This window comes from Ictidomys tridecemlineatus, chromosome 12 (assembly GCF_052094955.1).
Source record: "Ictidomys tridecemlineatus isolate mIctTri1 chromosome 12, mIctTri1.hap1, whole genome shotgun sequence".
Taxonomy (NCBI): domain Eukaryota; kingdom Metazoa; phylum Chordata; class Mammalia; order Rodentia; family Sciuridae; genus Ictidomys; species Ictidomys tridecemlineatus.
Genome location: NC_135488.1, coordinates 86881489 through 86906513, shown reverse-complemented (window position 1 = coordinate 86906513; position 25025 = coordinate 86881489). Strand labels below are relative to the sequence as shown.

General features: G+C 38.2%; 1 protein-coding gene across 5 annotated transcripts in view; it reads left to right on the top strand.

The window, feature by feature from the left end:
- Positions 1–3954: 3954 nt before the first annotated feature.
- Positions 3955–25025, top strand: part of Plekhh2 (pleckstrin homology, MyTH4 and FERM domain containing H2) — a 107254-nt gene continuing 86183 nt past the window's right edge. For 2 of the 5 annotated variants that reach the window (XM_021725863.3, XM_005324521.5), the window contains exons 1-2: positions 3963–4215; positions 11394–11523. In XM_021725863.3, coding sequence (XP_021581538.1) covers positions 11401–11523 — 123 coding nt within the window. In that variant the 5' untranslated portion in view covers positions 3963–4215; positions 11394–11400. Of the gene's footprint in view, positions 4216–11393; positions 11524–18542; positions 18597–25025 lie in introns of those variants that run through there. The other 3 variants (XR_013429009.1, XM_078029287.1, XM_078029286.1) reach the window with 3 other exon arrangements.

The following is a 25025-nucleotide window of genomic DNA, read 5'->3' as shown; positions in this document are numbered from 1 at the left end:
GACATACCTGATTTTGTTTGGTTTCTGAAAAAAGTACTTCAAAGCTTCAATGGATTCCCATTCTTTTGGAATAATAAATATAATCTTGGTACTCAAAGTGTATCCCTAGGTCTTGTTAGAAATGCAAAATTTTAATTGCCATCCTGGACCTATTGATCCTGAATCTACATTTTAACAAGAGTTCTATAAAAGTACAAAAAGCCCTTTCTTATCTTTTTTTTTTTTGGTGGTGGTGGGGGTGCTACCAGGGATTGAACTCAGGGGCACTTGACCACTGAGCCACATCCCCAGCCCTATTTTGTATTTTATTTGGGACAGGGTCTCACTGAGTTGCTTAGTGCCTTGCAGTTGCTGAGGCTAGCTTTGAACTTGTGATCCTCCTACCTCAGCCCTGAGCCACTGGGATCACAGGCATGTGGTGGCACATGGCACAGATAGTCCTTTCTTCAAGGCCTCCTGTGGTCTGCTCCTCCTTCACTTGTAGCCTTCTCATGTTGTGCTTTTTCCCTGGCTTATTGTGCCCCTGCCTCTGATGATCTGATGACCTCCATTCTGTCCCCTCATGTTTTATGCTCCTCCTCACCATAGGGTCTGGTCCCTGCAGTTCATACCATCTGGAATGTTCTTCCCATCATCTCCTTGCTTGCTCCTAGTTGATTCTTTCAGACTCTTGCTCAAATGTCATTTGAAGAAAGCCTCTTGACTCCCATACCAGGACCAAGACTCCTTATATACTTGCATGATCCCTTTTGCTTTTCCTTTAGAGCACCTAATGTACATATTTATTTGTGTCAATATTTAGTGAATGCACATCTCTCTTCCTAGGTTACAAATCCATGAAGACAGAGATGTCTGTTTCAGTAATCTGACAGAAATATCTTTTTGGCATATCTTTGTGTTCTTCATAACTTAGTACAGTGCCTGGAATATAATCAATATTCAAGAAAATGTATTCCTTGCCACCTTTGTTCAGGATATACTTACAGTGCATATTCATTCAACAAGTATTTATTGTGTATCTACTATGTGCCAGGCCCTGTGCTAGATGGTGGATATATATGAAAGCAAAACCAGACAGTGTTTCTTCTCTTGTGGCACTTACAGTATAGTGGGGTACTATGGTTGTTACTGCTGTTGACCGGTGACGAGTCCTTGCTTCCCCAATGTTGAAGAATAACACCAGAGAAGCATGCCGAGGCAAGGTCAGAATAGAAATTAGAAGTTTATTAAAGGACAGCAGAAAAGACTTCTCCCTCTCGGAGGAAGAAGGGGACCCAAGAGATGGAATCCGTGGGAGTGTGGTTGTCTCTCCATTTTATAGTTTTCGGTGATGGAATGTAGGTGGGAAGGCCCGAGGGTGGGACACAGGTGGGCCAAAGGAGTAATCTGGTCAGGAAGGACTTCATTAACACTTCTTTGGGATGGGCTATCTTCAGATCTGCTGGGGGTTGTTTCCTGGACTTTATTAACATTTCAAGAGTTGCTCAACTTTTCCGGGAATTCATCCTCATGGCCTCCATTTTAGATTTCACTCGGTATTAGACCCGATTTACCTAACTACACTGACTACCTAACTTTAAATCTGGCTTCATGGTTTGGGTCTAGAATGTCCTCCCCAAATCTCATGTTCAAAGTATGGTCTTCAATGCAGCAAAATTCAGAGGTGGAGCTTTTAGGCAATGATTGGGTTATGAAGGTTTTGACTTCATCAGTGGATTAATCCACTTGGTGGATTATTGCGCTGATAATGGACTACTGAAAGGTAAGATCTAATTGGAGGAAGTTCCTACCTGAGCGCATAGAAATATCGTCTCTCCTGCCCTTTCATTTCTCTCTCTGTCCTTTCTGGCTCCCACTAGCTGATGGCTTTACTCCTCAATACACTTCTACCATGATATAATACTGCCTTGGAGTCAGAAGAACATGGACTGAATCCTCAGAAACTGTAAGCCAAAATAAATCTTTCCTACTCTAAGTTGTTCTTGTCAAGTAGTTTGGTCACAGCTATGAAAAGTTGATTAAAACATGAAAGGAAGAAATCCAATAATAGCAAATAAACTAAGACAAACAGGTATAAAATAAGGGTAGTATTACTATGAACATTCATGAAATCTGTTCAGAGATATTTTCTTTCCATGGCTACCTAATATAAAACCCCAAACTGACAGGTACTTTTCTTTTTAAAAACATCTTTGAGATATAATTCATATAAAATAAAATCCACCCATTTAAATTATAAATGCCCATGGGTTTTTGCATATTCACAAATTTGTTCAACTATCACCACTAATTTTAGAATGTTTTCTTTTTTGCCCCAAAAAGAAAGCTTGCTTCCATTGGCCATCACCTTCATCCTTCCCAGCCACTAATTGACTGTCTCTCTGGGTTTGCCTCTTCTGGACATTTCATATAAATGGAGTCATAAACTAAATGCTGTTTTGTGATTGGCTTCTTTCATTTAGCCTATTTTTCAACACTTAGCCAATGTGCAACATGTATTAGTACTTTTATTTATTTATTTTTATTGATGAATAATATTCCGTTGTACCATGTATTTTTCTTAGCACAGCCAGAAACAGGATGCTGGTCCACATTTTTCTCCAGAGCCAACAGATTCAATTTGTCTTTTTTCCAGAAAAAGGTGACAGTAAGTTAATGTTGGCTGAGCCTTACAGGGGTGGCAGCCGTGTTTAGAAAACTGCTTTTCATGAGTGATCTTATTCACTCAGTTCTCTAAAGTCTATTTAGTATTTCTGACTCACAAGAGGGAAGTGATTCTATTTTAGCATTCTTTTTCTCCTGCTTGGTCTCTTTTGACTTGCTGTGTTAAATTATGCAAGTCACTTAAACTCTGTTTATTTAACTCCTGCGTGCTCTGTAAAATAAGCCCAGTTCAGGCTGCTTGTTTGCCAAGGCTGTTTGGAGACAATTTTTCATATGATATGCATCATCAGCTCCCACAGAAGGCAAAAGGAATTTGATGTGTGGGGGTAGTCTGGGATCTAGTCCAAAATTAGTGCTCATCTGGAAGAAATATGGAAGCCTGATACTCGTCTCCTCACTTGCTAGCCTTTTATTTGTTTTCACTTATTGTCCTCCCTTTGAGAAACTTTGTAAATCTCTGTTTTGTGATTTTTTTTTCTTTATGAGATCACCTTAAAAAAAAAAGATTGCAGTAAAAAAGCCTTCTGGGATTCTTTGTTGACCAACTGTGAATCAAAGGGAGTAATTTGTCTGACCTAGTTTTGTGACCTGGGAAGAATTACCCATAACTTTCAGAATTTGTCCCCCTCCTCTCTCCTCTCTTTTACCCTGAACTGACCTCAGCTTGGGATGTAAAATCCAGTTAGATTTAAAATACCATTCATGCAATATGCAAATCCTTGCTTTCAAAGGCTTGTAGTCTGGTAGAGAGATAGGGAGTAAGTGCCAAGAGGGGCAAACCCTAGATGTTCAGGGAGCAGAAACAATAGATTTCTGCTACGTGGAGAGAGAGGCATGGTTTTGAACTGTGTCTTAAGGGGTAGTTAAAACTTTCAAAGGCGGCATGCAAAGGAAATAGCTTGTAAATGTTCCCAGGGGGCGTCCTTGGGGGTGGGGAGGTGCACAGCAGTGGTCTCAGGTGTAAAGGCAGCTGTGAACAATAAACCTGAGCAGGTAGAATGGAGGCCTTGAACACTGGACAAGGGAATCTGTTCTTGATAATTTGAGCAAAAGGAAGTCAATGAAGGTTTCTGGCAAGGTGTAAAACAAAACTGCCCTTAAGGACAATTAACTCGCCTGGAGCATGAAGGATGGACTCCACAAGAGAGATTTCAGACTGGGAGACTTAAGCAGGAGGATGGTATAATAATAGTCCAGCCGGGCAGAGGCACTAGAAAGTACGTGACCGACCTCTACAACAAGGTCTGAGGTCTAGATGTGAGGAAGGCTCGGGGTGCACGGGTCAGGACAGAACTACTTGGAAAGGAGACTGGGAAGAGCCAAAGTTATAGACACACTCTTCAGTGACGACGGGTGGTCGTCCGTGGTCCCCGATTGGCTATCCCGGCCGCCAGTCCCGGGAAGGGGTGGCGCCCTGTCCCCGCCCGCCGGGGGCTCCTAGAGAGGCGGGCGCGGGCTGAGAGCCGGGAGAGCCCGGGGAGCCCGGGAAGCCCGGGATCAGGCGCAGCCGGCAGGGACATTGGGTGCTGCCACCGGGGACCCGCAGCAGAGGTAAGCAGAAGGGAAGTACCCGGAGCCGGGGGACGACCCCCGCGTCTCAGCCACTCCGGGATCCCCGCCCCCTCGGGAGCGCGCCGTCCGGGGGGCTCCTGGAGCGGAGGATGGGGACCGCGGGCCGAGCCGGCGGCTGGGATCCGGAGGATGGAGCGGCTGGCGCAGCTCTAGACCCCAAGTCTCCCGCTGCAGCCCGGGTCTGCCCCCAGGTCTGGGTCTCTTCTGCAGGGGTGGGTTGGGGGCGGTGGCCTGCACCCCTACGTCCCCTGGGCTCCTGTGACGTTTTGTTTGAAAACCCAGAGCCCGGGTTTCTGGCCCTGCGCCTGTGGTCCTTGTGGGCACAGTGGGGCCCCAGGTTAGAGATGCCCCCGCAGTTAGGGATGCTGCGGCTTGGCCTCGGCTTCTGGGGAGCCCCACTGTGATCTCCCGGGAGAAACTTCTCAAAACTTTAAAGAGCCATTTTCTACACCTCGAGTTGCCGGGACGTCAAAGTGCCCTAAGGTGACCTACCATGAAACTACGCTGTCCCCGAAGTCAGTAGACCACTTTTTTAAAAGATGGAACATTTTAGCCGTGGTATTCTGAGCGCGAGACACTGTGAGAAGAGAAGTCGAACCATTTGTGCTGTGAAAGCACTAGTGCTGGGCTACCTGCGGGTCACTACTTTCTTTGTGAAAATTCCTGTCTTTGCAAGTCTGGACCGCACCGCTCAGTGCGTGCCTGAGGAGTGTGGGGCGAGGAGCAGGCTGTTTGGGGCAGTGCCACCGAAGGGCAGGCGTGGCCGAAGTGGGGCTAGGTGGTGGCGGTAAGGTTCTTTAAACAAGGCATGTCTCAGTCTGGTCAAGAAAGGCATCTTTTCTGCTAAAAAGAAAAAAAAGAAGAGCACAGTTACCTGATCCAGTTAAGCTGTCTCTTAAGAGAAGAGAACTAAAGAATGTGAGAGGTTAACCCTGAACTCCATCAGAGTAAACCAAAGGAGATGAATCTTTCCTTCTGGGGTTTTGTAAGAGAAACAGGAAGTCAGAGATTCAGAGAAAAGAGCATTCATTCCACAATTGTAAACAGTTTATTTTGTGTCAGTATGTATTTTCAAAAGTTATTGAAGGTATTTGGAAAACTCAAGACTTTTTCTTGTCCCCTGCAGAGAAGATAGAGCACTTTCAGATTCAGGATTTATATATATATATATTTTAAGTAATTGGTTAGAGCCCCCAAATGGTATAGTTCTATAACATCAGTGGTAATATTTTTTGTTCATAGAATTCTTAAATACTCAATATGGTGCATTAGTGCAAGCTACTTCTGTACTTTTATACACTGATATTATAGAATGAAATGGGGAAACCAGGTGTCTAGATCTCAGTGTGGACCAATCTGAAGCTTTGAAAAAAATTTTTTCTGTTGGTATTGAAGATTGAATCCAGGACCCACACATGCTGGGGAAGTGTTAACATGGAGCTACATCCCCAGCCCCTTTAAAAAATATATATTTTTATTTCAAGAGGTGGGGGGTCTTACCAAGTTGCCCAGGTTGACCTAGAGCTTGGTAGTCCTCCTGCCTCCCTAGTAGCTGGGGTTATAGTCTGTCTTCACTGCTTCTCCTGCAGTTTTGAATTTTTTTTTTACTATGACCCAATTAAAATGGAATGCAGATATTAAGTGCCAATATAATAAAATTCTTAAAGCATTACTACCTCATTGTAAAATACATAATTAGCATAACTGAAAAATAGGTGTGTTTAGTTTTGATGTTATTTGTTGTGTCTTTTTTTCATAGCAAAGTGTTTTAGATAAGCTATATGCATGATGCTTTTATTTTTGAAGTTAAGTTACCCTTTTTTAAAAAAACTTTTTTTAGTTGTAGATGAACACAATACCTTTATTTAGCATTTTTTTATGTGGTCCTGGGGATTGAACCCAGTGCCTTATGCATGCTAGGCAAGCGCTCTACCACTGAACCACAACCCTGGCCCAACAGTTACCTCTTAATTATTTGAGTTAATGGTGACATTCTTGGAAGAGATAATAACCACATATAATGAATCATTAAATGATCTATTTGTAAATGTGTTTTTAGTGTACATCCACTTAAACTACTACTTTTTCTTTATTTGTTCATAAATTTGTGCTTTTTATCTAGATGTAATTCAGAAACCTTAAAATTTACCCTTCTAAAACTGTGCAATTCAGTGATTTTTAGTATATTTTCAAAGTTGTGCAATCATCGCCACAATCTAATTCTAGATTATTTTATCACCCCCCCAAAGAAATCCCAGTCCCCATTGCCCTTTTATCATAGCCCCTGAGAACCACTAATTGCTTTCTATCTCTCTCTCTGGTTTGTTTCACTTATAATAATGTTTCAAGGTTCATCCATTTTTATAGGCTGTAGTGGTATTTAATTCCTTTTTGTATCTGAATAATATTCCATTGTTGTTTATATCACATTTTGTTTATCCATCCACTTGAGGGTGGACACTGGGTTGTTTCCTCTTTTTGGCTTTTATGATAGGATGTTATAAATATCTGTGCACAGGTTTTTGTGAGAACCATGTATTCAATTCCCTTGGCTCTATACTTCATATTGGAGTTGCTGGGTCATAAGGTAACTAAACTTTGGAGGAACTGTTAAACTATTTCCAAAGCAACTGCAATATTTTTGCAATACCACTAGTAATATATGAGGGTTCCAATTTCTTCACATTCTGACCAACAATTGTTAGTATATGTTATTTTTCATTTTATCTATCCTATTTGGTATGAAATAGAATGTCCTTATGACTTTGATTTTTCACTTTCCTGTATAGTGAATGATGGTGAACATCTTTTCATGTGCTTATTGGCCATTTTTATCTCCTTTGGAGAAATGTCTATTCAGATACTTTGGCCATTTTTCAATTGGGTTGTCTCTTTTTACTGCTGAATTGTAGAGTCCTTTATATCTTCTGGACACAAGCCCCTTATCAAGTACATGATTTGCAAATATGCCGTCTCCCTCTCCATTTTGTAATTTTTTTTAACTTTCTTGATTGTGTCCTTTTAAGCTCCAATTCTTAAATTTTTAAAAAAAATTTTAAAGATATTGATGGATCTTTATTTTATTCATTTATATGTGGTGTTGAGAATCAAACCCAGTGCCTCACACATGCTAGGCAGGCACTCTCCCACTGAGCCACAACCCCAGCCAACAATTTTTAAATTTTGATGAGGTCTAATTTATCAATTTCAGTTATTTGTTCTTTAGAACATATCTAAGAAACTATGCCCTGGTTCAAGCTCCTGAAGATTTATACCTGTTTTCATCAAAGAGTTTTAGAACTTTGGCCCTTACATTTAGGTCTTTGATCCTTTTGGGGTTAATTTGTGTATATGGTATATGAAGTAAGGATTCAAATTAATTCTTGTGCATTTGGGCATCCAACTGTCTAAGCATTGTTTGTTTAAAATACTATTCTTTCTCCCATTGAGTTGTCTTGATACCCTTGCCAAAAGTCAGTTGAGTGTAAAGGTGAAATTTTATTTCTGGATTCAACTTTATTCCATAGACCTATATATTATGTCTATCCTTATGCAAGTATCCTGAAATCCTATGATTTGTGACTTTGCAGTAAGTGTAGAAAGTTAAATGTGTGAGTCCTTAAACTTTTAAAAAATTATTTTGGCTATTCTAGGTCCCTTGAATTTCCTTCTAAATTTTTGGATTAACTTGTTTCTGCAAAAGAAATAGTTGCACTTTTTGAAGAGATTGCATTAAATATGCCATCTTCACAGATTCAGTCTTCCAATCCATGAGTATGCAATTTCTTTCATTTATGTAGATCTTTAATGGCTTTCATGGATTTTTTGGAGTTTTCAAAGTACAAGTCTTGCAAATTTAGCAAGTTTTGTATTTTATTGATTTTGATGATAGAGTAAAGGGTACATTTTCTTAATTTAGGTTTTGAATTTTTCCTTGCGAGTATACAGAAGAACAGTTGATTTTTTTATATATTGATTTGGTTTCCTGAAATCTTGCTCAACTCACTATTCCTTAGAATAATTCTAAGGAATCATGCATGTCATCTGCAAATGGATAGTTTTACTTTCTTTCCAACCTGGTTGCTTTTTATTTTGTTTTCTTGCCCTTTCTAGTACCAAGTTGAAATGTTGAATAGAAGTAATGAAAGCAGACATCCTTGTCTTGTTCATGACTTTATTGGGACAACTTTCAATAATTTACCAGTGTGTATGATGTGAACCGTGGGCTTTTTATAGATGTCATTTATCAGGTTGGGGAAATTTCCTTCTTCTTATTTCTGAGGAGGGGGTGGGCGGTGCTGGGGATTGAACCCAGCACTGTGCTATATACCAACTGTGCTATATTCCTAGCTCCAAGGGAGAAATTTCCTTCTATTGCTGGTGTGTTGAATGCCTTTATTATGGGGGCTGTGTATTTTCTTTAGTGTTTTTATGAGTTGTTGAGATGATTGTGTGGTTTTCATATGGTATATTACCTTGATTCATTTTATTAATTTGCTGAGAAATATGTACTCCTTATGTTATTTTTGACTGTAGGCTGGGAATGTAGCTCAGTGGCAGAGGACTTGCCTTTCATGAGCAAGGACCTGGGTTCTTTCCCTAACACTCCAACAAACAAAACAAAATCTGTAGCCATTTTACACTAGAACATAAACAAGGGGGTATAAATGGAGATCAAGATTTAACCAGCATGAAATAGACTTCTAGTTGCTTAAGACAGAAAAGTGTCCCTACATTTCTGCACAATTGTATGAATGGATCAAGAATTAAGGATGGCTGTTTCATGACTGCTTTTTATTTTTTAATATTTCATCCATATTTTCTTTCCCTGTCTCTTTTAAAGCTAATAATGAGAGAAATCAAATAGTAGAATGATAAAAAGTTTGCGTTTGGCAAATTACATTTCTACTCCTAAAGCATCAATGCTGAAGTGAATCATTAATAGTAAATGCTAATATGGGAAATGAAAAAGATTATTTACAAGGCTAATATTCTAAACAAACAAACAAACAAAACATGGATAAAACAGCAAAGCAAAGACACAAAGAAACAAGAAGAGAATGACGTCAGCTCTACCATGATGAACTTTCCTTAAACTATAGCTGGGATTGAAAGGTATCTGGAGGCTTTCACATGGTGGGATACTTTTAATAAAAGTTGTAGCCTTCGTAGAACAATTCTGCTTGTATTTATTTGTTTCTAAAAGATTGAGTGATAATGTCAGTAGTAATATTAAAAAGTACATTATGCATAAACCAATACTTATGCTAAGAAAATCTTTCAGTGGGATTTCATTAGCACACAGTTTTTTAAAAGTTGGTATAGATTTAGGGAGGGGGATAAATGACACTAAATACTGGGAATAAACTTGGTTGTATTTTTATAAAATAAAAGAATAAAATAACATTTTTCAACTTCAGGACCCTCCAGGGGTAACATGCTCCTCATGTCTGGGGTTTGGCTCTGCAGGAGATCCATTCCTAATGCAAATTTTATCAGTTCATAGCAAGGACAATTCAGAAATATATTATTTAAACCTTTTATTTTAATAACTCAATAAAACATTAACAATGGGTGAGGAGGTACCTCATTGGTAGAACATTTGCCTAGCATGTGTGAGGCTCTGAGTTTGATTCCCAGCACTGAAAAAAAAATAAAAAAAGAGCAACATTTAAAGTTGCTTTTATGAATCTCAGAGCCAGAAACAATCATGCTTAATGAAGTAACACCTATTTAAAAACCAGTTCCCTGGCCTCTTGTCTTCCTCCCTATAGTGTTTCTCCTCCAAAAGGAAAGTTAATATCATGGAAAATACTGAGTCCAGATTAATGTAGATGATTCCAAATTTCGTATTTATAGGTTTTCTCTTCTTACTCCAATAAAAATTATGCACACTTGTCAGGATCATAACTTACCTAGATAAATATGCCAAAGAATTTCTGACTTGAAGGATAGCCTGGTCTTGGACAAATTCAGAGTGGTGCTAAGTAATAATTTTAGAACAAATCTAATATATATTTGTAGCACTGGTATGGTGTTTCTTTTATGTTATTTTATTATGCTACCAATTGAATCAAACTGTGATACTTCTGTAAATTTAAGAGTGTGGTAAAATTATAAGCTATGGATTTTAAAAATCTATCTGTTGGACAGAGTTAAAACAATAATAGTACTCTGTGCTGTGCTATTATACTATCCAGAGTTCTGTTAGAAACAGCAAATATTTAATTTGTTCCTCACAATTTACCAGTGAGGAAGGATAGTTTGTGATTGTCAGCATCTTTCTTTTTCCAGATTGTGTAAACTGAGACACTAAAAGAGAATTAAAATCATGGCATTTGCAGGTAAATGGATATAGTTGGAGAGTATCATGCTAGTGAAGTAAGCCAATCCCAAAAAACCAAATGCCGAATGTTTTCTCTGATATGTGGATGTTGATCCATATTGGGGATGTCTGGGGGAGCATGAGAGGAATGAAAGAACTTTCAATAGGGCAAAGGGGAGGGAGGGGAAGGGAGGAGGCATGGGGGTAAGAAAGATGGTGGAACGACATGGACATAATTACTCTATGTATGGAGACATGAATGGTGTGACTCTACTTTGTGTTCAACCAGAGACATGAAAAATTGTGCTCTGTATGTGTGCTATGAATTGAAATGCATTCTGCTGTCCTGCATAACAAATTAGAATAAATAAATACATATTTTTTAAAAAAGAAGCTGAATTTGAGGAGCTGGGGTTGTAGCTCAGTGGTAGAGTTCGTATCTAGCATGTGTGAGTTACTGGGTTCAATTCTTAGCACTGCATATAAATAAATAAAATAAAGGTCCATTGACAACAACTTAAAAAAAAAAAAAAAAGGTAAGTAACACAGTGGGGCTTCCACCCCTGGCCTCCTGTCTCACTCAGTTCTTTCCATAAAATACACCAGCTTCTGGAATTTATCTTAGAATTTAAAACTTGTGGCTGGATATCATTAGATGGGTGCATTGGGTGATTTAATGGATTATCTTTTTTTTTTTAATATTTATTTTTTAGTTCTCAGGGGACACAACATCTTTGTTGGTATGTGGTGCTACCGCTTGAGCCACATCCCCAGCCCTTAATGGATTATCTTAAGTGCTAATGTTATGCTGTTTGAATGCTTTCTTTTTTAGAATAATTATGGCAGAGCCTTCTGATCCAGAAGGACCAATAGATTGGAAAGAGCGATGCGCAGCTCTGGAGTCTCAGCTTATGAAATTTAGAGTTCAAGCAAGCAAGATACGAGAGCTTTTAGCAGACAAGGTAAGCTTTTCTCTCTAGCCTTTGTTACTAAGTATCAGCTACTCTGGGCCCTTTTCATGTATAACTGAATAAACTCAGTACTTTTGGGGTTAAGCCTTTTGTAAAATAGTATAATTTAACTATTTGCCAAGATTTGAAGCTACATTTGGCATATTCTTTCTCCACTGTTAGGGTAAATTGGGCAGTGGATGAAAAACATTTTATTTGCAAATATCAGTGGAATATGTGAAAATTGTGTAAGTTTAATGAATGTGACATTCATTCATTCTGGAGAGAAAAGTAGTTCATTTGATTTTGCTAGTGGAATTTAATAGCATTTTAAATTGCTAAATATTTAAGAATGTCATTTTAAAGTGATTATAGAATACAAATCCCTATTGGCAGTAAAATGTGTTTATAATGTATTTGAAAAGTATGTACCTGTTTGGAAATTTGTGCTTATTAACTGTATATCATTAAACTATTATTGAGACTAGAATTGAGTTTAATATAATTATATGTTTTTCTAATAGTTCTAATAATGCAATTAGAATTTTGTGTCACAGGAATTTTGTTTTTGAAAATATGTATATAAACCCAGTACATTCATTCACTCAATCATTTAACACATATTTTTTGAGGGCTAGTTATGTGCCAGATATGGTTCTTTATGTCACAATTACATATGTAAACAGGACAGCCTATGTTTTTGATTCCAGGTGATCTGGATGTTAGATCTGTGCTGTCCATATTTGTTCAATATGAAAGTCACTAGCCACATATGGCCATTGAACATTTCAGATGAGGGTAGTTCACATAGAAACATAAATACACACCAGATTTCAAGGATTTAGTATGAAAGAAAGTAATTTATCTCAGCAATAATTTTTATATGGATTATGTTGAATACTACATTGGCTATTGGGTTAATTGAACAATATTAATTTAATTTTACCTGTTATTTTACTTTCTAATGTGTGCACTAGAAAATTTTAATTATGCATATGGCTCACATTATATTTCTAGACAGTCCTGGATATATATTTGGATGAATGATATCTGTAGTCAGTCAGAACTCAGCAGAAGAATTTCCAGGTGGTTTCTTAAACCCTAGACCACATAATCTTTTGGGATAGATACTGGTACCCATATCACATCTCCAAACAAGGTCTTAAATCTTCATTGTTGGTCAAGAATCTCTGAGAAGTAATTTAATAAAATACAGTGAATCATCATACCATTTATACTTTCTTATATATCTTCTTAAATTTTTGTATTTTAAAATCTTTTCGATAGAAAGACTAAGGTTATCCTATTCACTTTGGGTTAATGATAATCCAGTCTTTGAAGAATAAATCCCCAATATCAATGTGCTCTACTGCTATTAGAATAAATTATAGCTCAGAGAAGAAAATCTCAGTTTGAATATCTCCAAATAGGGAAAACTTATCTTAAGTCAAGGTTAAAGACTAATCTTTGTCTTTTGCTCTTTATATATGTCCTCTCCTGTGTTGTGCTGTGATTTATCTAGTATTTTCCACAACCCCAACCATTCATATAATTATTTTGTCTAGATCCACCAATTAAATCCTGCTAGATCTTGTGGACACTTGCCAATTGTTGCCTTGGCCTCTGAGCAGTTGACTTTGCTGACCACAACCACCTCCTCAGAATTTTCTTGACTTCTCTACTGTCTTAGTCTACATATGGACTAAATAAAAATTCTGCTCATTTGGGTTTCAATTAGTTGACTTTTAAATTTTGTGGCAACATTTGTTCTGTTCTTTAGAAAGCACATTGCAGCAAGTGTCTCTCTGATTGCCCATCTTTTTATTTTTAAAAATTTTTTAGTTGTCAGTGGACCTTTATTTTATTTATTTATATGTGGTACTGAGAATTATTTTTTCTTTTTTAAAAATTTTTTTAGTAGTTGTAGATGGACAGAATGCCTTTTTAAAAAGTATTTTTTAGTTGTTGATGGACTTTTATTTTATTTGCTTATTTATATGTGGTGCTGGGAATTGAACCCAGTGTCTCACACATACTAGGCAAGGGCTCTACCACTGAGTTACAGCCCCAGCCCCTGAGTGCCCATCTTTTAAATTATAAAAATTGTGTTTTCTCTGTAGGTAAAACCATACATAGCTTTTTTATATATTTATTTTTTAGTTGTAGTTGGACTTAATACCTTTATTTCACTTATTTATTTTTATGTGGTGCTAAGGTTCGAACCCAGGGTCTCACAAGTGCGAGGGGAGCACTCTACCACTGAGCCACAACCCCAGCCCCCATAAATGGCTTTTTAAAAGTATTTTGTTTTAGCTGTAGATAGACACAATATTTTTATTTATTTATTTTGATGTGGTGTTATGGATTGAAGTGCCTCATGCATAGAGGCAAGCGCTCAACCTCTGAGCTAAAACCCCAGCCTCATAGATAGCTTTCTGATTACCAATCTTTAGGCTATTAGTTTTAATATTTTCTTTGTCAGTAAATGAGTACTCAAGAGGAATATTATTTTAAAATTCCTGTTTTAGTTGTTTTTTTCTTTCTTTTTTGTCTGTATCTCATATCTGTAACTTGAATCCTTTGACAGATCTAAGAGATGGAATTATTCAGATGCATTTTACATATTGGAAAATGGATAAGTATGCCAAGTTTCTCATGGTTTCCTAGTAATATATTCAGCATTAAAATGGGAGTAAGGATTCTCACAATACTTTGTTAAATTCCATTATGAAATATTTTCCCAAGTTTAAAATTTCTTTTTGGTATCCACCCATATTTTAAGGAAAATAGCTAGTATTTATTGATTTATTATGTACTCAGCACTTTATAGGTTTAATTTACTTAATTTGTCTAATCACTTGTGAGGTAATAAATTTAATTGTCCCCATTTTATAGATTAGGAAACTTATGCTTCCTCTGTGCTAGGAATTCTTCTAAGTGACACACACACACACACACACACACACACACACACTTTTAATACTTTCAACAATCTTATGAGGTAGATACTAACGTTACCTGTTTACCTAGGAGGAAAATTAGGCTCAGAAAAATTATTTAACTTGTTTGAGTTTACACTGAAAGATAAGTGAACCAAGATTTGAATCTGGCATTTTGTTTTTAAAGCCTAAATGATTAGCTGTCACCTTATATGGCCTCTCTGATTTTTGCTCTCTCTGATGTTTCTGCCCTCTCATCTATTCTGTCTTCTATTCAGTCATGCATCATATAAATTCATCTCTGGGTGGGGATAGGTATCTATGTGTGTTAGTGTGTGTGTATGTATTTAATAATAAAAATTTATAAAGCATTACATATTTTTCAGAACAACCCTATTGCACTGTTTCTAAGTGCCAACTTGAAGCAAATGTTGCATTCCTGAGACTAGTCTGTTCCCATCCACAACCTTTGTTTCTGTGTTAGGACCAGTCTGCCCCAAGGTTTCTGCTTAATACTCTCTATGCCTTCCCCCAAATGGATGTAGCCCCAAGGCTGAAGATTCTTAAGAGAATACTAATTTGATTCTTCAGCTCTTTGCCAGGAATTGGGGCCAGGTTCTTCTTCCTGCAACAGTTCTGATTCTGGTTCCATTTTATTGGTGCTGGCTCTAGGCAGCTCATGCCAGGTGCTAGCTGTGGCTCCCAAGCCTTTAGCTAGTTTCAACCCCATAGTAACCCTATGAAGTAATTATTATTCTCACAATCTAACAATATTAACATTAAGACTGAGTGTAATTGATTAGTATGTCCAGCATTACACAGCAGAGCTGTCGTTAAACCTTAGATTTTTCAGATTTATTGTAATGCAGTTAATAGAGTACCTGGCACATAAAAATGACTCATTACTTTTTTCTTTCCTTCTTTTTTTTCTCTTCTTCCCTCTTTCATCCTTCCCTCCTTTTCTCTCTTCTCTTTTCTTTCCTTTTCCTTCCCCTCCTCCCTCTTTGGATCAAATCTAGAGCCTTAAGCATCCTAGGCAAGCACTCTACCACTAAGCAACCCTCCCCAGGCTTTCTTGTACCATTTTGACTAGGCATGCTGTTTTAGTGTATGAGGAGATAACTTCAGTGTAATTATAGATTGATAGGAAACATTTTGAATTTTGTAAGGGAAAAGGTATGAGATTATCTGAGAGTATTTTAGAATTAAAGATGAATTTCTATTTTATAGATTTGTTTTATTTTTGAAGATGGAGTAGAATATAGGAGATTTTTAGAAAACTATTTTGGCACTTGGTTGTTCCCCCCCCCCCCAACACTATTTTCAAGAAAGTTAAAATATTAAAGCTAGTGGGAAAAAAGGCCTTATTGAAGTCTTGGGCAAGTGCTGCTGTAAGTGGGAGAGGTCTTTAGAGGAATTTCAGGAATGGTGTTGGAAATATCCTTAGAATGCCAAATATAAACTCTTCAGGGAAGCTGAGTTGTAAGTAGTTTTTCTACCTTAAAATATTACTAGTTAGTTTTCTGAGTCAGGGAGGGAAAAGGGGAACTTTCTTTACAAGGTGAAGTGCAGTGTTATTTCCTATGAGTTAGATTTTCATTGAAAAGGAAAAAGGAGAAAAATAAGAATTTTTCCTGTGGGCATCAGCATGACCCACATAATCTAACGCTTGCTGTCTTTACCTGACACAGCATGGCCATCTGGGATTTCCTGCTTTGGTCTTTCTTTCATTTGGTCTTTTCATGGTTCCCCTGAGGTGGTTCAGGAATGTTTCCTAAGAATAAGGAGTCCCTGGATAGCAGAGCATATACTCCCGTTCTCCCTCTCCCCATCCCACTATGAATCAGCCTCCTTATATCAAAGAAAACACTTGGCATTTGGTTTTTGGGGATTGGCTAACTTCACTTAGCATTATCTTCTCTAACTCCATCCATTTACCTACAAATGCCATGATTTTATTCTCTTTTATTGCTGAGTAATGTTCCATTGTGTATATAGTCTAATTGGAATTTCTAAAAAAAAAAAAAGCTATCTTTTATTCTTTGAGTTCTTTTTCTTTCACCTGGGGTTATTTTTCTATTTTTTTTTTTTTGTTCAGGTAGAAAACTTTTCTCAAATGTCTGATGATCTTTGGTGATCTATTTGTATTTAAGAGTGGGACATCTGCAAAGTTGGGTGACAATTGTACACTAATTGTTAGTTACTCGTCAATTTCTGCTTTTGGGAGAGTGGGCAGGAGACTATTTGTTAGATGGCAAGCTCATAAATACCACAATTGCTGATGAGTGAGCTCCAACCAATTTATTCAATTTTGTAAGAGAAGAACTTTTCAATTTTTTAACAGAAAGTAAATGCTTATTTGCTGGACATTTGGCATCTGGGAGGAGTGAGAAGGTTTAAGAGAATTAGCTTATTTTAAAGGACCACATAATTTCCATTAGTACCCACTATTTTCAGCCTGACACAGCACTTCTCCTATAGGTCTTTACAGGGTTCTGCAGGACACTGGGTCCTCAGCAGGAGGAGAAGCTCAGGACCCTCCACACCTTATTTTAGCCCATGCTTTCCATCATTCTGCTTCACCAAAAACAGAGGGGTTGAGTGAATATATGCCTTTGCAATAGTAAACTTATCCTTCACTCCCAACCTCCTCTCAATAGCAGCCAGCCTCTAATCTTTAAGAGGATATTGAAAATCTCTTGGAACTCATTTATCAGTCCAGAAGGAAAGAGATAATGATGCTGACATCAGTGGTTCCCCAACAGAGAATCTAGCCAGATCACTTCGTGTTGAAGTTCATGGTCAGCAAACCCCATATATGTGTTAAAGCCTCTAATCAACCTTTTAGTCCCCTCACTCTTAAACCCAAATGGCTTCTCAGGGACAACTGAATATCCAAAGAAAAGCCTGTAACATGAAAGAGAATGAGCAATCAGAAAAACATTGCCCATATAGAGAAAAGGAAGAAAAACAAGGCAGACTTAATAGAAGGGTTGGAATATAAACTTAAGGGAAGTTGCCGGGAAGTAGAATAAAAAGTTAAAAAAGATGGAAAACAGGAGAAAAGATGAACCAGAGTGAACTTAGCAACAAGTATCAGAGGGGAAGTTGCCAGGGAGCTTGGATCATGTCACCACTGGGCATAATCACCTACCAACCAGACTGCTAAGGTCTGTGCTCTCCGCCTCCACTCTGCCCCTCCACTGCTTGAAGAAGAGCTTCTTTTGGCAGGGATTGTTGGGCTGCCTGTGCAGTTCGGCAGCCAGTGGACTATGCCATTTCAGTTCAGTATTTGCTAATTAGGGTTTGGAAAGGCACTAACAAACTATTGGTTAGCCCTGCAATTCAGGTCTGCCCTACTTCTGTTTTCCTGCTGCTCATCAGGAATCAGGGGGTTGAGGTCAGCAGATTGAGCGTGCCTAGAGGTTCCGGATCTGCTGTGCTGCATGGAGTGGGCTTCTGCAGCAAGCATCCACATCATGCCCAGTCCTGGCTATTTTGGTGAGATCAGCTCACTCTGGCTCACTTTGGTGCTGGCCTGCCATTTCTCAGCTTGAAGAAGTGCCCCAAAGTGCCATTAGGGGAAAGGGCGATGACTACTCTGGCTATTTCAGGCTGAAAAGGGCAGGGGATGGCAGTCAGAGTCCTTCTACTGGCCTGTTTCAAAGGCCTCTAGTAGAAGGGGGATTTGGTTTTGGATTCCATTTGTAAGGCCATTAATAGCTCGAGCATCTCACACATCAGGGCAGTCTGGTTGGTAGGTGATTGGATGAACCATATACAGGGCAGAGATCATATTAAGACAGCAATAAACAAGATAGTAATATTTTCCGTAAACAACTAGCACAAAATCAATTTGTTATTAGCAAGACCCTGAAAAACAATGAAGATCAATAACTTATTAAAGCTTAAGGTGGGGTTTAACATGACACTGATTTGTGAGTGGAGGTCATTTAAGACTTTAGAAACATTAGCAGAGTTGTTAGAAAAATATTTAGTTTCTATAATGTCTTAGGCATTCTCTTCAGCTATAGTTAAAGATATATAATGCCATTTTTAATATTTATTTTTTAGTTATAGGTGGACACAATATCTTTATTTTTTATGTGGTGCTGAGGATCGAACCCAGTGCCTCACGCATACCAGGTGAGCGCTCTAGCTCTGGGCCACAACCTTAGCCCTATAATGCCATTTGTGTGTGTGTGTGTGTGTGTGTGTGTGTGTGTGTGTGTGTGTGTGGTGCTGGGGATTGAACCCAGGGCCTTGTGCATGCAAGGCAAGCACTCTACCAACTGAGCTGAATCCCCAAGCCCCTATAATGCCATCTTATTTTTGTAAAACAGCTTTTTCATTAGTGTACCTGTTTGGTTGAGGGATCCCCCCCGCCCTTTAGTTATCATGTAGGACTTCCTTGGAAAAGTTGGTTTGGACGTCCATGTGTCATGTTACATCTTTTAAATGTAATATAAATAAATATAGGGGCTAAATAATACCAATGAAAAATTCATTGAGCTTACCTATGTAGGAAAAGTTAGGAAGATTTTTAGGTCTCAAGTTGACTTAGAATAGATTTGTCACTTTAGCAGGAGTTTTTCAGAATGGTTCTCAGGCACTGTTATTTAAGAACCCCCCTCTCCTTTATAACCTCTCAGTTTTACTTACTTGAAAGAACTGACACCAGCATATGTCTTAAGTTATAAAACATTGTCTTCCTTCTATGACTGCTTTGGTTATACTCTTCTGCCAGGTGTTCAAGACCAAGTTGATCAAAATTGACCTTGTTCATATCTACTGTTAGGAGTCAGCTAAGATTTGTCAGGAGTCAATCTTGGGAACTTGTAAGAAGACTCTTGGCTCCTTTAGCTTTCCATCTGCCAGGATGGATTAGAGTCTTGCTGACCATATGTGGCTTCCTTTGTAAGCATCAGGGACATTACCCTCTCAATGACCCTCCTCTTTGCAGAATGTGCATTGATTGGCTTTCTTTTCTCTAGGGTCCTCAAGAGGTCCGGTGACTCACCAGAGTTGCATGGCCCTAAATGAAGTTTCATTGTTTTCTGAGTTCTGGCAAGGGCCAAGATATTGGATGGTTTTTTCTTATATCTTTTACTGCCTTGATTTTGATCTCCATGGTTTTAAACATCCAGCAGACTAGTTTCACCAGTCTTAAAGTGGGAGTAATGGGTTTTGACTTTGGTACTGGGAAATCAGCATTATATATCCTATCTGTCCTGTAGGTGATGGCTTTTTGTCTTAACTCAGAAGAACTCTTGCAAAACACTAAAGGCAACAGTTATAAAGTTACTCAAAGCAACCAAATGTAACTCAGGTTTGAAAATTGGTCACCTTGCCTATATTAGACCTACATAAGCTCTAATTTTATAAATTTCTTACATAACACTTAGACAAATCTCAACCATTTAGTTCTTAGATGTGTGTGTGTGTGTGTGTGTGTGTGTGTGTGTGTGTGTGTGTATCCACATATATTTAGGGCATCAACTATATCAGAATAACCTAAAATATCAGTTACTTACTTAACCAGTCATGGAGTAATTGTTTAAACAACCTTAAAACAGGTACAAATACTAATTTTTAAGACTTAGGATTTTCCTAACAGACATAAGAAATTATCTTGATAAATAATAATTGGATGTCTCTTTTAATAGACATTTATGAAGAAATGTTTAGTTGAGAACTTTACATTACCCATGAAGCCAGGATACCACACAAACCTAGTTAACATTTTAAACCAGTTATTCCCACCAAAGAAAAATCCTTTAAAGCAATGGACATCAAACTTCAAACATTTTATAGAAACTAACGTTTTGTATTGACTGCTCACTAGAAAATTATGTGTTAGTAATTTCAAAGACATTTTTGCTTTTACCAATTTAAATCGACTTTTTGTTGAAGTTTCACATGAACTTTTATGAGTGCTCACATATCTATAAGCCAATTCTGGCACCATGTAAAAAATATATAGATACATACAGATTTGACATACAATACACAGGTATGCACAAATATACATAAAACAGGAAACAAAGATGTGGTAGCTTTAACCAGGTGTTTTATATTCACAGGTAGGAGACTAAAGAGATTACAGTGCCTATTAGATTTAATCCTTTAGAAATTAAAACAGAGCCTGTCACATATTTTTACTTTATGACTTACACATAAGAAGGACCTATGCAATTGGAGACATTAGAAGTAGTCTATCAGCCATGGTGGACACTGAAATCAAAGGTTCAAATGGCCACTTGTCCTCAGTGGGGGTCACATTCACTTCCACCATCACTACTGTTAAAACAACTCCAGGTAGATGAAACAAGAATGATCAGGAAAAAAATTAATTTAAGGAATGGGGTTGTGGTTTAGTGGTAGAGCACTTGCCTTGCATGTGTGAGGCACTGGGTTCCATCCTCAGCGCCACCTTAACCAAATAAATAAATAAATAAATGTTATTATGTCCATCTACTACTAGAAACAAAAAAAGAAAAAGAAAAAAAGAATTTAAGTATGCAGAACCAATTGTGAATTCACCAGAAAAACTGAGTTCAAAAGACAGAAGGTTTTTCTAAAAAATGAAATGACCATAAACTCTCTAGTAGAGGAGCACTTGGAACATCTTTATCAGACCACAATGCACATTGGGATCAGAGTCAGTCCTTTCTCTTTGTCTCCTCCTTTCTGTAGCATTTAAATAGGAACTTACTGAGAAAGCAGAATTCCAGAGTACAAAAAAGCTTTATCAGTTTGGACACTATTTTTTTTTTTTGGTCTTAAATTAGTTTGATCAATTACTCATTACAGATCTAGCTGAAGGTGGTGTTAGTTTATGTTTCCCTCAAGGGGGCTGTCTCCCTCATTCCCAACTTGTATGTGGGTCAGACTTGAGTACAGAAAAATATTAGGTATTTCTTCCCAGGGTTGAGGGTTAAAGGACTTGCAGTGTGTGAGTACTTATGCTAGATGGAGTATTACTCTTCTGAAAGACAAAGGGTGAAGAAGGTGACACTTGACATCCTTCTATTGTCTGAACCAGATTGAGGTATCCTTCTATCCCCTGTGGACCTCAAGGCCATTGGCGACCACTCCTTGAGTCCTGCTGGTTGGATTGATCACTCTTAGCAATTCATGACCCAGAATGCCCCCCCCTTTTTTTTAATGTCATTTCCCTATTAAAAGGAAAATTCTGTTTTTTTTTTTTTTTTTCTGTACTGTGCTTATCTGCAATTATGAAGGCACTGTAGACAGGGTTTTGTGTCCTGGAGGAATTTAGTTATTGTACTAAGGGAGAGACATTTCACAAGGGTCATTTGCCCTGAACAAGTTTTATAGTCCTTTTTGATGTTTATATTTGTTTGGAAATTTTTTGATACTTACTTGATCATTGTAAATATTTGATCTTAAATTGCTTGAGAGTCTTTGGATTGTATTTGTTTTTTGTTTAAATTTTTTTTATTAGTTTTTGATGGACCTTTATTTTATTTATTTTTATGTGGTGCTGAGAATTGAACCCAGTGCCTCACATAGGCTAGGCAAGTGCTCTACCACTGAACTCCAACCTCAGTGTATTTGTTTTTTTGTTTGTTGGGTTTTCAAATTATCCATAGGAAAACTGGAAGAGTTTGGAAACCCAGGGAATGGAACCTTCCTTGTGAGTAGGAGCACACAAAGGACAAGGGTGGGGTTTAGGTCTCAAAAGGCACTCAAGGACTCAAAAATTCCCAATAACCTTATCTATGGATCCTGTTGAAACAATTGGGATTCAGAAGGGCATAAGAAACTTGGGTGTACATGGTTTGTGTGGCACATATGAGAGAGAGAGTAGAGAGAATAAGAGACCACTTGGCTCACACTGTGGGGATTAGTGGGTCACCTCTTTTCCAAAGACCTGGATCAGACTAAGGCTTTTGTCTCAGATACAACAGGTGAGGGCACCCCCCACCATCAGGCTAAGTCAGTCTGAAAGTGAAAGAAGGAAGTGGGTGCTTGAACCCATCTGTCTATGTGGTTTGTGTTACACAGAGATACGCTGAAGCAACGCTTGACCACCATTCCTCCATCAGAGATGAAGGGAATTTGCAAGCCTCCTCCAGTGAGCCCACACCTTCAGACTGGTGGCCCTTACTAACTGCTTTTAACTGGCTGGCAGGTGTCCAGTATTTTTGATAAGAGATTTTTCAAAAAGGAGTATAGAACTTCAGGGGAAAAAAAGATGGCTCTGTTGGTCCATTTTACTCACTCTTCCAAAGATCTCCACATTGGGCACCAAAAGATAAAAATGGAGTTTCTCTGCTTCAGCTGGCAGGTGGGGGTCTGCATAAACCCAAGGCTTCTGCAGCTCTTAATGGTGGGTTATACCCTCCAGTGCTGCAGCAGACCCTAGCAACTGTCAATTTCTTCTTTCTGGGTTCCTGTCTTGCAAATTCGAAAATGAGATCCACAGACTGGTTGAGTGTAAGAGTAGGATTTATTAAAGAATAGAAACAGGGACAGTACTCTCAAGAGTGGGAGAGAGACTCCATAGCAGGTTTTCCCCCTGGATTTGCTAGTCTAAGAATTTAATATAATTAGCACTTGGGTCAATGCTATTGGTCCAAACTCATATGCAAATCAGGGTTTGAAAAAACTACTTATGCTAATTTAGAGGTTGGAAAGGCACTAACACTATTGGTTAGCCCTGCAATCCCATTCAGGTCTGCCTCACTTCTGTTTTCCTGCTGCTTATCAGAAATTAAGGGGTTGAGGTCAGCAGATTGTGCAGGGATTTAGGGGTTCTGGAGCTGCCACACTGCATCGAGTGGGCTTCTACAGCAGGCCTCCACACCAGGCTCAGGCCTGGCTACTGGTTGGATGGCTGTGGCTCTCCTGGGAGCTGGCCCACTGCCAGCATGGTGGCCTCTGCACAACTGAGGTTCAGCTCTGAAGGACTGAAGTGGGAGCTCCTGGCCTGTGCTCCAGCCCATACAGACTACTGTGTGCCTCTCCACCACTCCATTGTCATTTCTTGGCTGGGATTATTGGGCTGCTTCTGTGGCAGGTGGTCCACATCAATTTTATCATAGTATGATGTCTGGTGGGGGAAAGGATAAGAAACCAATAAAGTTAGAAATCTTTTATTAATATTATTTTAAATTTTTTTAGTTGTAGGTGGACACAGTACCTTTTTTTTTTTTTTTTTAAATGTGGTGCTGAGGATCGAACCCAGTGCCTAAACGCTCTACCACTGAGCCACAGTCCTAGCCCAAGTTAGAAATCTTTAAAAGCCCAAATGGCCAAAACTATTACAATGATGAGCATTCATATTTCTTTCTTTCTTTTTTTTAATATTTATTTTTTAGTTGTAGTTGGACACAATACCTTTATTTTACTTATTTATTTTTATGTGGTGCTGAGGATCAAACCTAGGGCCTCACACTTGCTAGGTGAGCGCTCTACCGCTGAGCCACAACCCCAGGCCTTATTTTTCTTTAGAGAACATTTTTTAGAAACTAAGTTTATTTCTAGAACAAAAACATACCTTCAATTTAAACTTTGAACTAAACTCTTGGAATTTAGGTAATCATGCAGCTTTAATGGATACTAGAAGATGCTAAATGTTGTGTAAATCCATTACAAACCATAGAATGGAAAAATGTCAGGCAACCAGGACTTCTGTGGTCCCATCTTACCCCAGAGAGAGAACTGGTGGTTTTTGCCAACATTACCACAAAACTACCTACTTTGAAAGCTTGTGGCAGTGGGGAGGATGGGTTGGAATAGGATGATATTTTGGGTAGGATGAGTACTGAAATGAAGGACACCTTTCATCTTGGAGAGTAATTCAGCCCTCAACATCTCCTTGGGCTGGCCATAGTTTTGCAATAACAGTAGGCTTCTGATTAATATTAGATACATTTTCACTAAAAGAAAAATATAAATTCTCTTTCAAAAAAGTCTTTCTTCTAAGGTTAATCCATCATTGTGCCATTAATACTTCATTACATATTTAATCTGGACTGCATCCTAAGTATTTAAATTGATATTTTTAAATCTCAAAGAAAATCTGTGTAATACATTTATTTTGGATATGTTCATGCAGTTTATGAAATGGAAAGTTGGGGAAAGCTCTGTACTTTTCATGATTATGCACCTTGAAGTTGAGACACTAGATTTCTCTATGACATCCAAGAACTGAGAGCAACAAGAAAATACCATTCCTAGACACTCACTGCATGTCAAAATGAGAGACTTTCATTGGAATGATGACCAGAGATGAGATGATCAGTGGGTACCATAGAAATAATTACAGTATTATTTTTACAGATCTGTTCTCAACAGGGTAACTTTGGGTTTTAGTTTTCTATGGCTGCATAAAAAAAACACCTCAAAATGTAATGACTTTATTAATTTTTCCATATATATAATTTTCAAATATATATTTAAAACATATATTTTAAAATATCATGTTTTACATGACAACATTCAATTGTCAAATCAGCTGGAGTTTGGGCTCACTGGGGGTGCTGGACAGTTTGGTCTGGAATGTCCTGATTTCATTCACGTTTCTGACACCTCAGCTGGAAGAGG